We start from the raw sequence: 15,755 nt of genomic DNA, 5'->3' as shown, positions 1-15,755 counted from the left end.
ATTAGTTTGTTTCTGGAGTTTGTCGCTAGAGAGTAGTAATTGGATTTTTTTTTTACCATTAAGAAAATTATGGTGAGCCGAAGAAATTTTTTTTTTATGTTTCACCGAAATTTCACGAGAAAAACCGTCAGTAAAAAAAGAACTAATCAAGTAATCGCAAAAATCCATTGCTACTCTTCAGATAATGTATCTAAAAGTAGTGTGTACAAATTTCAGAGCAATCGGACCGATAGTTTACGAGATTTACGTTGTACCATTTCGAAAAATGTAGTTTCGAGATAATCCCAAAAGAAAGTAAACGTGCGGTCCGATTGCTCTGAAATTTGTACACACTACTTTTAGATACATTATCTGAAGAATAGCAATGGATTTTTGCGATTACTTGATTAATTTTTTAATTAATTTTTTTTTTTAAGAATAGTACCCATCTGGCGAGCGCTCAAGGTGGCCAGACATCTTAAGATAAACCAAACTACTAATTGTCTAGCTTATTTCAGGTTATACGGAAAAATTCTCAAGTACCACCGATACCCCCACAGATGAGAAGATAGAAAAAAAAGTCGAAGCGTTTTTGAAGCAAAGTTTTCTGGATTAGTCTTACCAAGGACTCAATACACCATAGTCCAGCATTCCTAGACGAAGCGCCAAATATTTGTCCATACAACACCCACCAAAATGTTTTCTTTTCTTTTTTTATGGTTGGAAACCACTCTGGTTTCGTTTTTCACTTTTAAATGTAATCAAACGGAAGTTAGTCGCTCAGCTAGGGGATAGGCTTTGTGTTTGAGTACACTATTCGCTGAGCTACGGGATTGTGTTAACGTTTGATGACATTGGTCGCTGAGCTATCAGATTAGTTTTGCCTTTTCTGTATTCCAGTAAGTCGGTTTTCAACCGCTGTCGTTCAATCTATGATTGAGGACTTACAGTGGGTGTAGAAAGTATTCGTACACCGATCAATTTCCAAAAAAACTGTGTAAAATTGTAATTTATTAACTTATTTTTTATAAACAATGACATTCACCATGTTCTAGGAAATCTCTAGAATAAATAGATTACAAAAAAAATAGCTATTTATGTAAGTTGTGAAATTAGCAAGAAAAAAACAATTAATCGATAGAAATATTGAAGCAATAAGTATTCGCACAACTGTTTAAAAGTACTTTCCTAGAAATTTGATGTTTTCTAATTCGCACGGAGCAACAAGCTAATGTGTTTACGTTACAAACTCTGCTGTAAATGGTTCGTCATAAGAATCGTACAAATACTAATTCCTTCTATACTTTTACCCACTTTTCGCAATTTTTTGTTAATTTCACAAATTATATCAACTAGTAAATGTTGTTTGGACTATATCTATCTTAGAGACTTCCGAGAATATGTAAAATATCATTGATTAGAAAAAAGGAAGTTAAGAGACTACAATTTCACACAAATGTTTTTTGGGAAATTGATCGGTGTACGAATACATTCTACACCCACTGTATAAGTTTTTAATGAAAATGTTACTGGATGCCTCCCAGTGCCTGTGCTTCCAAGGGTCTGCGTCTTAATTCGGCGTTGTCGTTACAGCGAAGAATTCATCGGCGGGAACGAACGTTCGATCGCGAAAGAGAAACGATCGGCTCTTGTAATATGTCGACGGAAAGTGAAAAGCATGGCAAGCATCCCTCGGGTCAGTTTACGTTCTCCGTAGTTCCCTTCGATCTGGGTTATTTATATTCGTCCATGCATCGACACGGTTCCATGCGGCTGTGCGGATAATATCTCGCGTTTCGAGTTCATCGATCGTGGTTCTCGTCGATTCCATTGACCCGGGGGAAGCTCGTTTTCTCGCCACGAGACGCGAATACTTGGATACGTTCGTTCGCGACCTATCAAAAGAGTCCGACTCTCCCCGGAACGCGCGTCGTCCGTTCGATGCATGTATAATACGCGACGGAGCATGCAGAGAGGTTTCCGTTCGAAACGGAAACGCAGAATTCTCAAGGGAACGGGGCAAGGAGTAGTTGCGTTGGAGTAAACGGATTTAATTGCGCTACCGTAGGATGCAAGCAAACGAATGGACACTGGCTTTAGATTCACCCGTTCCATCCATTCTCCCTTACAAGAAAATTTCGTTGATGATCGACCGTTTACTGAAAAAACATTGGCCTACCGAAAATTAGTGATCCTCTAGGGAGTAATTGGAATAACCATGTATGATTTCTCCAAAAACTGGAAACGGACAGAGTAAGAAAACAGAGATAGACAAAGATAGATTGAAGACGAATGACTGATCATTAGACTGCGGATCTTTATACAAAATAAAATCTTTGCGAACGTGCCTACAAAAATTGAACCTAAATAGGAATTCATTTTATTCTGCAAATGTTACAACATGAACTTTACTTTCAATCATTTTTATTAGGTCGTCCCATAAATACATGCCACTTATTCTTCTGCTACTCAAATTAATATATGAAACATATCCATAAGTGTTCTAAGAAAATGTGATCTCTTACACTTTACAATATTTTCCCAACTTTCTGACACAGTCATTGTACAGTCACTATAAAATTTCTGTAATTTTTGTATTAAATATTGATTCAGTCTGCAGCACCAATTTATGGCACGACCTAATATATTTTTGCACATTTTTTGCATTTTGTAGTTTTTTGCATGTTCAAATTTCCTATAAATGCATAAAGATCCGCAGTTTACTGATCATACATGAATTTCGAGCAGCATTCATTCCGATACTAAATATCTGACACACGTGAAATTTTGCAGGAAAGCAGATCTTTTCGGTGTAGTTTCACATTTTGTATAGTTATTCTAAATATTTTTACGTCAAAAGCTTTGATTCCGTTATGCAGGATTGAAATTTCATTTTTCGGGCATCTTATAAGAAACTAACAACGACTACATATATAGCTGCAGTTTATTATAATTTAAATCTGCAAATTATTTTTTCTGCATTTTTCGTTTAAAACTTATTCGATCAAATATAATAAGTAGACTTATAATTAGAAACACTTGAAATCCAAATTACATTATAAATGTTAGATACGTGGCATTGGAATAAAGGTATATATATGAGACATACCGATTTACGTTTAAACTCGTTTAAGTTTTGACGTCAGAATGGTCACTTTTGCCATATGCCTCAATGGCTCCGATAATGCCAATCACTACCTAGAGGATCACTATCGAAAATCTTTTCCATAGTATTAATATTTAATTTGATTCCTACTTGTAATATTTTTCGAGATATTTGATCAATTAAATTGTTGCATGGCCTCTGCTAGAATCGAGTAGCGGCTCGTTTCAAATTTCGATGACGTCGGAGTCCTATCGTTTTGCTACATTCTGCGCTAGTCGCTTATAAGTACTTACTTTAGATAGCAGATCGGTGGAATGCAGCATGCCGATTAGCGATCGTAAAGAGAATGCATATCGAGCGCTTTTGTGTACAACGTCCTGCCGTCGTAGGCTTAGAACAGCGGTTCTTAAACTTTTCGAGCTCAGAGTTCGGTTTAGAAGAAGATTCTTAATTTCGTTGGACTCGCGGTACAGTTTAAAGAAAAAGAAATTAGCACTTGAATCGTTATACTAACAACTTTCAAGCTCCTCGATCGATTTAGTTTATTATAACCATTAATATTACATTCATGAAACTCGTTACAATTAACATTAATGTCTTGTTGCTCTAATTGCAAGAAATTCCAAATTCATCGGTTTAAATGACCGATTTAGTAGTTTTAATGTTAATGCTGACGGATTTATACAAATAGTTTATCGTCACACACGCGTCTACACACGTGTTGAATAAGTAGAGTACAAAATATTACAAAACTCGAGTGTCTCGTTAATGTTAATTATAATGAATTTTATTAATGCAACGCTATGTAGTAGTTACAAATAAACTAATACACTAATACATAAAGTAATGCTTACAATACTAATACGAAAAGTAAACTGCTAACTTTTAATTCATGGCTTTTAAAATAATTCAATGATGATTCATAGTCGTAAATTGCGTATTTTTTCTTCAAAGTGTACCGCGAGCTTATAAAAATGAAAAATCTCTCGACCGTGCCGTGAGCTTCAGAAGGTTAAGAACTGCTGACTTAGAGTATAGTATCGTAAGTTATGCGAATTCGACCTTGCACGCGATTCCAAATGTTAACTGTCATTGTTACGGAGCGTATATATATTAGGGTGAAGTCAAAGTTTTTTTCCGATTTTTCTTCCTTCTTTCTATGTTCTTTTTCAACAAATGTGTAAACTAAATAAAAGTATTTAAGTTTCATTATAAATAATATACCTTTTTGTAGCTCTCGAAATGGTGTTTCATATCGCATATTAAATAAGCAATGACACAGTAATACTTTTTTTAACAAGTTCGTTTTGCTATTGATTCTGTCATTTGTCCAGGGTGCAGTCATTGATTTTACACATACATCTGTATTATCGAAATAAACCCACTTTTCGTCGCAAATTTCAATTCTGTTAACGAAACGATGGTCACGTGAATTTTAAAACCTCTTTTCCAAGAATGACGTAAAGGAATGCGAATTTCAATGTTCCCATCATACTCCTAAATTGATAAAATCAGAAATAGACAATTGTTCGATAGTACTTAATACATGGCAGGAAAGAGATATCTCTTTTGTATTGTTCAATCGAACAATGAGAATAATTTTTTATAAAGAAAAATAATTTTTTTAAATAATTTTTTTTAAAGAAAAAACCGTACCGTGAGCTCGGTGATTGGTAGTTAATGAACAGTGACACGATCTCACTATATAATGCATAGCAAAAGACATTTGGAAGCCTTGGTTAATAACCATGGTCACCAACCATGAGGAACCGGACTGCAAATCCTCGAATATCTGATATGAAAGAGCTGCAAAATGATACATAACATAAAACAAAAATATTGGATGTAGAAATTAATTTTCTGCCTCTGTATTCAATAATTTATAACTCTAGTTTAAACAGATATATTTATTCGTAATTTTGGTACATTAAAGTAGAACCTTCGAAGTTTTCAATCTACTCTTTATTACAATTTATCTGTAGACGTAACCTAAGTCTCTACCTGATGGCCATTTCATTGCATCTTTATGAACTTTAGTAGCTTTCAAATTTTACTTATTGTTATTCTTTTAGTACAGTTATCAAGTACACTTGTAATCTGTTAGAATAATAATAAACAAAAATGTATGGCTATCAAACTTCGTACATGCACATACGCACTACGCTGTAATGGTCATCAGTTTAAAGCTTCGATTGTGCAATATATGTATAGATTCATTGTAATGGAGACCAGATCGAAACCTAGAGGGTTGGTAAGTTAATATATGATAACAAAATGACGATTCAATATTAGTATTTAGACTGAGTTATAAATGATTGAATACAAAGGCACAGAATTAATGTCAACTACCAAACTACCATTTTAACCGTTGTATTTTTAATTTCTTTTTACAATTTCTTAATTATAAATAGACTGAGTATTTTATGTATTTATGATACAAGCTAATGACAAATACATACAAAAGGTATGCGCACTTATGCAAAACGAAATATTTAATTGTTATAGTAATTAATAGATCGCACTCAACGTACAGTCCATGTACAATGTACAATCCACAGTCTACTTATTAACTACTATGCATTTGCTACAATTTTTGGTGACAATCATTGAAATAGAAAACTAATTATATTAAAAATTTCTTTGGCTCTTCTACCTTTTAATTTCAAATATATTTTGTAGTATCATGTGTTGGTCTCGGTAGTGTCAGTGTTAAGCATACGTTAAAAAGAAACATAGAAAGAAAGAAGAAAAATCTTGAAAAAGATTTGTGGTTCACCATAATGCATCGTGCATCCTCTAGGACATCCTGCTTCGTCTCGAAGACAGCTTCGACTAGCTCTAGCACGAGTGATAGCGAAATCGCACGATGACCACCACTAACGACTGGTTTTCCCCGTTCGTTGCTCTAGGATAAGGGTAGAACACATGGAGAGACAGCTGGCCAACCTGACGGGACTGGTGCAGAAGGCTCTGACCCACGCGCCCCACACAAGCCCGTCGCCGCGAGATTATTTGCAAGTTCCCGCGACTCGCGATCCGTACGCGAGAGGCCCAGGTACGTCCTCGCTTCGATTCACATCTCTCTATATTCTACATTTCCACAGTTAGACGCGCTGTCTCCGGTTTCTCTCTTCTCTGCGAAAGGAACTCTGCCCCTTGATTTCCGCCGCGCAGTTTTACTTTGCCGCCACTCCCGACCTCCTCTTCCTCACTGCCTCGTTCCCGTTTCTTTTTCAAGTCTGTTCAGTTTTCGTCGTCTGATTCGTCTCGACGCAGGAGCATCTAACAATGAACCGATACAATACGCATGGATGATTTATGGGAGAGGCTCCCTTTCTTTTGATCAATTGGAGTACATTTAACTTTGATTTGTTTTTGTTTGATAAGTATACATAAATGTATTCACGGTTCAATATGTTGAGTATCGAAAAAAGTCTAACGAAGTGTTGAGAAAGTAGAAGTGCCGATATCTTCATTAGTCTCGAAGAAAATTGCTTGTAGCACGTTAATATATATATATGTACCAAATATCAAAAGTTTCTATCAAGAACTGTGGCTGCACATACATATGTATACAGAATATCCCATGTAAAACTTTTCACGATTTTTTAAGTATTTGCGATAATCTTAAAAAAAAATATTTTAAATAAATGTTGATCAGTTTTCGATTGGCTATACATTGCAATAAAAAAAATTCTAAAAATTTTATATATATATAGAAGATTCTCTGAAATTTTCAATCGATCTCCTCATTTTGTTTACAAGTTTCGTACAATATACTACATACGTCACGTTAAACGGAATAGGCCAAACATATTAACGCGATTACATCCGCCCTTATGGTCCAAACCAATGAAAACCGATGTTAATCTGTTCATTATGAATGTGATTATAGCGTAAATTTTAGAAAAAAGTATTAAAAGAATATTGACAAAATGGTTGGACTTTAAACTTAAATGTTTGATTTCTCCACTAAATTTTTGCCATTAGTGGCTCGAAAGAAATAGTAACTTTTAAGATATCAAAAATGTCCTTATTCACGCCATAGCTAGATGTGTTTTTTATATGTATTCAACATTTAAACCTTATTCGAAATGTAGTTCTTGATATATCGCGTTAACATATTTGAGAGACAACGTTTCAAGAAAAACGCGTTCGAAATCTCGTGTTCAATCAACCTGACAGGGTAACCTGTAATATAAACGGTTATTACTTTGATAATTGCAAATTTTTTTAATATAATTTTGTAGAGACATTTAAATCGAAATTAAAAATTGGTACGTACCAATACTTTTATACAGGTATTTGAACAGTAAAATACGAAATGGTACCATTGACCTCTGGTGGGTACATCAGATTCGAGTAGTCCATATTACCAAAGAAGTACTGTATTAATTGTGCACGTATGCAGGGTGTTTTACCTCACTTGACCATCTAAAATATATCGCTTGCCTCTGCTAAAGATTATTTTTTAGTTAGATCTTCTAGTGTTCAATTATTTTATTGGTACAGTTTTAAATGGGACGATATATATTCATTATTACAATGTTGCAGCTTATAAAAAGACATATTCAGCGACATCAAATATATTGACCTTCATTTGACCTTGAACGAACAACAATCACTAAATGTGTGTCACTAATTTAATTACTTGTTCGAAGCTGCAAAGTAATTAATTTAGTACTCGAGTTTTTTAGTACTCTTTAGTACTACTTAATAATATATACTTAATAATATAGTACTACTTAATAATAATACTTTAGTACTCTTTCTCTGAACACCTTTCGTAACATCACAGTCAAGCAACATATTTCAGCTGATCAAGTTAGGTGAAAAACACCCTGTATAATTGACACACCCCTGCCCTAAATTATTTACTACTATGTTACATATAATAATCAACAATCATTATGTACGGCATAACATTAAATAAATCGTATAGTGCACTGTGGTGACAGACTCGAATCGATCAAATCGATTGTACCCCTTGGTAGAATTCTTCTTTTCTACGGAATGTTTTCGAAGTGTCTGTCTCCAATTTTTTTAAAACTTTGTATATGCATAGAACATCGAAAAATATTCCACAAATATGTTTTTATTTTGCTCCGTCTTTATATATAGGGAGTGAAACGACCCCTCAATGCTCATACAAAATTTTCTTTTCTATTGTTAGTATAATAAATATTACAACATTATGTTGAATAAAACTTGATATAAAGTTAACTTACTTCATAACATACTGTATGGATAATGTTATTGTCGACAGTCACTTTTATCAGGGTAAAAAGGATTTATCCCTAATCATTTATCCCTTTGGAGCATACATTCTTCTTTTCAAACGATTTCCATAAAACTTGGTATACAATCCTCTTTGGAGTCCTTTGACTCCAAATCTGAACTCAGAATTTAGAAATTCAACATAGTGGAAAAAGATAACCCGATTTGAAATGAAAAACAGGGAGTTGATCGCATATGTATGTTCCGTACGAAAGGAAACACTTTTTATAAATTTTTATTGTAATTAAAATTCAGTTAAAGTAATTAACATTTATTATTAAATAATTTTACTTAAATTGAAATATTTCTTCATTTCTTCTAGTCTTTCTTTGCGTATTTACCTTTAACGATATGCGACCTGACGGGTTATAAATCAAACCACATTTTTCCGCTCAATTTTTCATTATTTTAACGCATTTCTTGACGTTAAGTACCGAACATCTTGCTATTTTCTACTCCGTAGTACATGAATGATTTTTTTCGTTTTGTTCCATCATATCGTTCTGATCCACCATGTTGAATTTCTAAATTTTGAGATCAGGTTTGGAGTCAAAGGACTCCAAAAAGTCTTGTATACCAAGTTTCATGGAAATTGTTCGAAAGGAAAAATCTAAGTACGCTTGAAAAGGTCAAACGATTAGGGATAATTTATCCCGCGATAACAGTAACTGTCGACAAGAATATTATCCAAGTAGTAAGTTATGAAGTAAATTTTTAACGAATTTTATTCAACACAATGCTTTAATATTTATTATATTAACAATGGAATAGGAAACGTTGTACATACCTCCGTGTATCAATTTTAAGGGGTTGTTTCGCCCCTTAAATATGAAAACGGCCCGAATTGCAAGAAGAATGTCGAATATTTTTTGATATTCTATATGCAGTGGATGTAGAAAGTATTCGTACATCGATCAATTTCCAAAAAAACTATGTAAAATTGTAATTTATTAACTTATTTTTTATAAACAATGACATTCTACATGTTCTAGGAAATCTCTAGAATAGATAGATTACAAAAAAAAGTAGCTATTTATGTAAGTTACAAAATTAACAAAACAAAAAAAAACAATTAATCGATAGAAATATTGAAGCAATAAGTATTCGCGCAACTGTTTAATTTTTAAAACTTCATTAAAAAAAAAGAAATTTATAATACATTAATTTATAAGTATATAATACTTCCTTCGTGGGATTTCCTTTTGATTTTATAATTATTGTAACTTTTCTAAGCCTTAAATTAACTAAATTATTAGTTATTCGAAGTGGGATCTTCTTCAATTCCTCTATTAGAGCCCTTTTTTAAAAGTACTTTCCTGGAAATTTGATGTTTTCTAATTTGTACGGAGCAATAAACTAATGTGTTTACGTTACAAACTCTACTGTAAATGGTTCGTCATAAGAATCGTAGAAATACTAATTCCTTCTATACTTTTACCCACTTTTCGCATTTTTTTGTTAAATTCACAAATTATATCAAATAGTAAATGTTGTTTGGACTATATCTATCTTAGAGACTTCGGAGGATATGTAAAATATCATTGATTGTAAAAAAGGAAGTTAAGAGACTACAATTTCACACAAAAGTTTTTTGCGAAATTGATCGGTGTATGAATACATTCTACACCTACTGTACATGCAAAGTTTCAAACAAATCGGAGGTGAACAGTTCAAAAATATTCCCTATCAGAGACCAACGATATTTTTGATATCGATTGGATCACCTCGCTACTTGTCCCGTCGAGACGAACGGTACACATTTGTTCTTAAATTCGATCTTTCGTCGCACTTAAACGTATTAGAAGTGTTAGCTCGTTTCGTTGAAAACATTTCACTTCTGCGACGCTTTACCGCCTCTCTCTCTCTCTCTCTCTCTCTCTCTCTCTCTCTCTCTCTCTCTCTCTCTCCCCTCCCCCGTTCTCTATGCGTAAATGTTCGTCCGTCCAACCTCCCTTGCTTTCTTCTGCGTCGTACAAATCGTCCGTCGTGGTTCAACCCTCCCCTACGTTCTCTCATATACACCGCGGACTCTCTTCTGCTCTCTTTTAGATACTTACGTTTTAGGTGATCGATCGGTTTTGCTCGCGGTCGAAAGGAGCAACAGACAGCCACCGATCTCTTGGCTGCCTAGGTGCGCCTATCTCGAGTCGCGTATCTGCGCCTCGATTAGATGTAATCATACGTTTTATGCCGTGAGCTACGCGGTAGCAGTGGTACGGTCTGTAATTTATCTTCTATGAAAGCAAATTTTCCGCACAACATTTTCTAGAGAGAAAGACACACTCGTCGTTCTTGATGAAAAAGCAGACACAAATTTCACGAAGGGTCGATAATTAAATAGCGAACTCGGTCTTTGTAGTCGAATTTACGTTGTGTCGCGATCGAAGAACGGTAGGGTTGTTGCGTCGCGACACGGCGCGTTGTACCACTGCCACGTGACGTAGCGCGGCGTTGAAATTTCCTAAAAACCCTGCTGTACAACTGCTTTGTTATTCCGACTGATGCGCACACCAGGCGCCGGGGACGAGTTCGACAAACATTCTAGCTCCAGCTCTGCCTCATTGCCAGGTGTGTCTCTTCATCTTCTATCTTCTATATTCTATTTTCCTTCCGATCACTGTGACCAGTCTAAACATTTGTTATACATGTATACGTGCACAGGATGTATCGAAACCTGTGGCCATGGCATCGCTGATCTCGATGCACGAAAGTAATGAATTACAGTCAGAAATATTTGTCTTGGTTAATCTTGCTTTCGATTTATAGGCACTGTTTTGGGATAAATTCATATTCGCGCTATAAAACATGGACCAAATTTGAGCCATGTACATCAAACTTCTTCCTAAAGTCACTCAAGTACTGACACTAGGTTTACGGAGCACCGTCATTTCTACCCATTCCAAATTTCACAAGGTTTTCACAAAATCCATTTCCTCTTTCGGGAACCATTTATGCTGACTTTTATCCATATGAAGAGACAAACCCTTTTCCGTAATTTTGCATATTTCTTGCTGAATGCGTTGTTGGAGCTCCTCAAGATTAGTAAAGGGGTGCGAATACACTCTATCTTTTACAGATCCCATCACGATTACCGGATCTCAAACGCCTTGTCTTCTTTTTATGAGGATCTGTATAATTCATTTTTGTATAAACCTCCTAATTAATTTTAGTAAATCGACTTCATTTATTAAAGGGTTATTTCAGTAATCGAAATCAGATGATAAACCTCCGTAAACCTAGTGTTAACAATGGTTTTACTCCTATTTTGGAAGAAAACTATTATAATATTAGAAAATCACTCTTATCCATAAATTCTTTTGTCCTCCTTCCTCTAAATACAAAGATACAGTTCTATGTATGATAAATTTGCGTTAACCTTTATTATTAGAGTTAAAGCATTGTATACTACGGAATATACAGTTAGTGCAACGTGAGTGAAATTCTTGTTATAATTGTTGTAATAATTGAATGAAATTGGATGTATGTCCAATGGATTTAATTACTCTGGATTACATTAATTTTTTATTATGCAAACATAATTCATTGAAAGTGTTTTAATAATGACTTTTTTCTCCAAACGTGCAGTTACGCCTGTAATTCGACAGCAGAGTGAAATAGGACAAATGAACTGATTTAATTGTTTTTGCATCGAATTCAACCCCGTAATGCTTATGTTCATATGTTTTGATACACTCTATGTGTATAACGGTGTTCTATTTTGATCTTTCCATGATTTATCTTCAAACTCACCTATCAGTTGTTCGAGACAATTTTTCAGATGACACATACTCTGTTTCAAGGAAGACACTTCCTCAATCTGAACGGTGATACTCCAAATAGTGACATTTCCAAGATGTAAAGAACACCTCCGTCTTTATTAAGTAGAACCATGTACTATTTTTACCTATGTCTTCAAACTAACCAATAATAAAAATCAGCGACTTAAAATGTGTTGGTAACTCGTGTAGTGCAGAAATGGACAAAAATCTATTTGACTAATGAATCATAAATTAATAAATCTATGATTGTATTCCTGAAATTCATTTCATTTGACAATTCAATTTTATTACAAATTATAACTTTAACATTTACTGTATATAAAGCTGTTATATATTGCCTCTCTCTGAATCAAGATGATATGCCTAACCCTTATCTGCGGTTATTGTACGGTTTCCTAATTAAGCAACCTTAGATAAATCACATGTTATGGAACCTTAAATTTGCTATTATATAAACCACACATTCTGTTAAAAAGTTTAATATAATTCTGTCACAAAATAACTACAATAGGAGAAAACCGATCCGATCCGAAGGTGTCTCCTTTAAAATAGGACAACTTTCATCTGAAACGTTCAAAGATAATTGCACGGAATGATTAAAATGGGACACTCTATATATACAGAGTGTCTCGCAAAATGTGGTGCTACCCCCAAAGCTGGTGATTCTTCGTATAGAGGTAAATGAACAAAATTTGAATGAAATTCTTAGTTTTCGAGTGACGTGTTTGTCCACCTGATTTTATTCCGTGTCAGAATTAATTGAAAATCGATAGTAGTACACTACAGTTAGAATCAATGTGTAATGAACAAATACGAATTATAAAATTGAAATGAATTTTCCAAATCAATTTTTTTCAGAAACGAAGCTTCGTGGAAAGAAATTTCACTCCACATTTCTTATTTATTTTCTTGTCGAATCATCCCCACTCGTTGGTAACACTACATTACTCGACATACACTGCGTAAAATACTTATATATATATATTAGCTTATTCGGAAAGCAATCTCGTATTTTTACCACCAGAATGATTGTTTGCATTTTTAATCAGCCAACTTCATTCTGAACTTTATTAACGTTACATATTTTGACAGCTGATAGTTTAAGGTTTGTAAACAATGTTTGATTCTACACAATTCTTTTTTTCTTCTGCGACCCATTAAATATGGAAAATAAAAAACAGCATTTTTGGCATATTTTGCTTTTCTATTCCCGAAAAAGTAAAAAAGCTGTTCAAGTCAACAAAAATTGTGTAACGCGTATGGAGGGATGTGCTGATAGAACGTCAGTACCAAAATTGGTTTATAAAAGTTCCGGTAATTTCAATGTTGAAAATGCATCACATTGTGGTAGTTCAGTTGAAGTTGATGACAAAATAAATGCATCAATTAACCCTTTAATCTATGATTTAAGTCACACTAATCCGTGTCATAGTTGATCGCGTTGATCGCTTAGAGTAGGTCGATAATGCTCCTGATACGTGGTTCTGGCCTGTATTATTATAGATTAAAGGGTTAACGGAATCCGCCTATTAACGACACACGAAATCTCTAAAACATTAAATTTGCCGAATTCAACCGTTTGTAATCGGGCGAAATCACGTGGTTTCGATTCAAAGCTCGATATATGGATTACACGTGTTCTTAGAAAGAGATTTTGCTCCGAGATTTGAAGCTTGTTACAGTTTGAATAGGATGTGCTACCACACTCGCTATATTCGCCAAATCTGGCAACCCGGGATCAATTTCTTCTAAACGAAGATCAGAACTTTTATAAACCTGGAATCATGCTGCTACCAGAAAGATAGCAAAGTGATCAGTATATAATTCAATGAAATGTTTATACATTATAAAGGAAATGTTCTTTTTTTTACAAACAAAAACACGAAATTACTTTCCGACAACCCAATAGTACATATCATTGCTACATTTATGCATAACATTTTATAATAGTGCCCTACGTTTTACCACTGTGATTAAAACGGATCTCCTTTGTAAAATTTAAGTGTCTCAACCTGCCGTTACAGATGACTCGTACTTAAGGACTGACGTAAAACCACCAAAATTAGGCAAAGGTGCGGTTCACAAGATATACACGTTCTTCCTTTTTACACGTACACCAAGCGTTATCGCCGCCGCCGCCGCCGCCGCCGCCTCTTTGCATTAGCTAGATGTTAATTGTAACCTTCGGTGTCCGCACTGCACGCAACTTCTTCCCCTTCTTTCTTCGTTTCTCTGTTTCTTGTCTCGCTTACTTCTTCTCCCTCCGTCCCCCTTCTTCTTTGTCTCTTTCAGTTTTGCATCTCACGTGCACAATACGCGCATCTTCCGACAGCACTTGGCCGTCGCCAACCCCGTTACTTTCGTTGCTTTTATCGGTTTCAGCATCGGTCGACTGTTCTCTCGCTTAGAAATATAACCCTTTAACCCGTGTCGGTTATTCCGCTCTCGAGATTCTCTTCGGTTCGCTTTCGACCGATTTCTTTTTTCTTTTGCGCTCGACACCTCCGACTGCTTTGGAATTTATCCAGTAATTAATTTTAACCGTTAATTCATCGTTCGCGAAACGTATCGTTCGAGGTGTATTTATTTTCGTCTCTGAAAGTACAAGAGGGAAGAGAAATTTCTCAAATACATACCATCAAATGGGGTTACTCGGATCGTTTCGTTGCTCATTCGATTTTTCAGGTTTATTGTTTCGTGTGTTAACTTTAAAGAACCGATATCACCGTGATTTCTTTTCTGTAATATTAATTAACAAATTCGGTTATTTCTAAACTATTTTTGCTGAATTGTCTGAGAACTATATATTTTTTTTTTCTTATTGGAGAAAAGGGTTCAATGAAAATTGTCACCTATAAATATTTATTTACTTGATCAACAATCTTATTTACTCAATCAAAAGTTCTTGATCACCGTTGGCATCCAATTTCCTGTGTATTATAGATTTAAATAATAAATTATGCCAAGAAAGTACAAAATGATCTTGGAGAACCCACTTATTTTATAGAAACTATTATTATCCTACAGGCTGGGTAACTTGCAAAACCTACGTTTTATTCTCCCCATAGGAAAAAGGTAATAGATAGATTTTTCTTTCTTCTGTATTTATATTCTGAAACTTAAAATTACGACTTCGATGTACCCATTTTTCACTTAAATACTTTAGATTTCATGCAATATAGATTTCAAGTGAAAAATTTTGCAAGTAACCCCATTTGATGGCATGCGTTACATTTCTAGCAGGAGGAAGTTTTAGAAAATACATTTGAAAATAACAGTAGTAAAATAGAGGATAGATAAGTTTATTCTAAATGAATATACTTAAGGAAAAAAACCGATTATTTTGCGAGGAAATCTTTTCGTGTAATTATGGAAGGTAAAGAACCGACCATCTTTTTCTTTATATCGTACGTTCAACGACTATCGAGAGCAAAACAAGAATTTTTAGTCAATTTTTTGTCTCTCTTTTTGGCCATCTGTATTGCTGGATCTTTTTGCACACGGTTCGGTGCACTGTTCGCGCACCGATCGAGCCTGAACGTTTAGCACCTTCCGTTTTGTTTTTGAAATTTTGTCGCGCGCGCACGCACATTTGCTTCACGTACCCCCTAAGA

At 34.6% G+C, this 15,755-nt stretch overlaps 1 protein-coding gene across 3 annotated transcripts in view; it reads left to right on the top strand.

Annotated features, from left to right (window-relative positions):
- LOC128878711 (uncharacterized) overlaps positions 1 to 15,755 on the top strand; it is a 298,863-nt gene that overhangs the window by 247,446 nt on the left and 35,662 nt on the right. For 2 of the 3 annotated variants that reach the window (XM_054127154.1, XM_054127153.1), the window contains 3 exons: positions 5,995 to 6,140; positions 10,877 to 10,930; positions 14,145 to 14,213. In XM_054127154.1, coding sequence (XP_053983129.1) covers positions 5,995 to 6,140; positions 10,877 to 10,930; positions 14,145 to 14,213 — 269 coding nt within the window. The remainder of the gene's footprint in view (positions 1 to 5,994; positions 6,141 to 10,876; positions 10,931 to 14,144; positions 14,214 to 15,755) is intronic. The other variant, XM_054127156.1, reaches the window with a different exon arrangement.

The sequence above is a fragment of the Hylaeus volcanicus genome, chromosome 6 (genome assembly GCF_026283585.1).
Source record: "Hylaeus volcanicus isolate JK05 chromosome 6, UHH_iyHylVolc1.0_haploid, whole genome shotgun sequence".
In the NCBI taxonomy this organism is placed as follows: domain Eukaryota; kingdom Metazoa; phylum Arthropoda; class Insecta; order Hymenoptera; family Colletidae; genus Hylaeus; species Hylaeus volcanicus.
The sequence above is the reverse complement of the archived record's forward strand: the minus strand, read 5'-3'. Positions and strand labels throughout refer to the sequence as shown.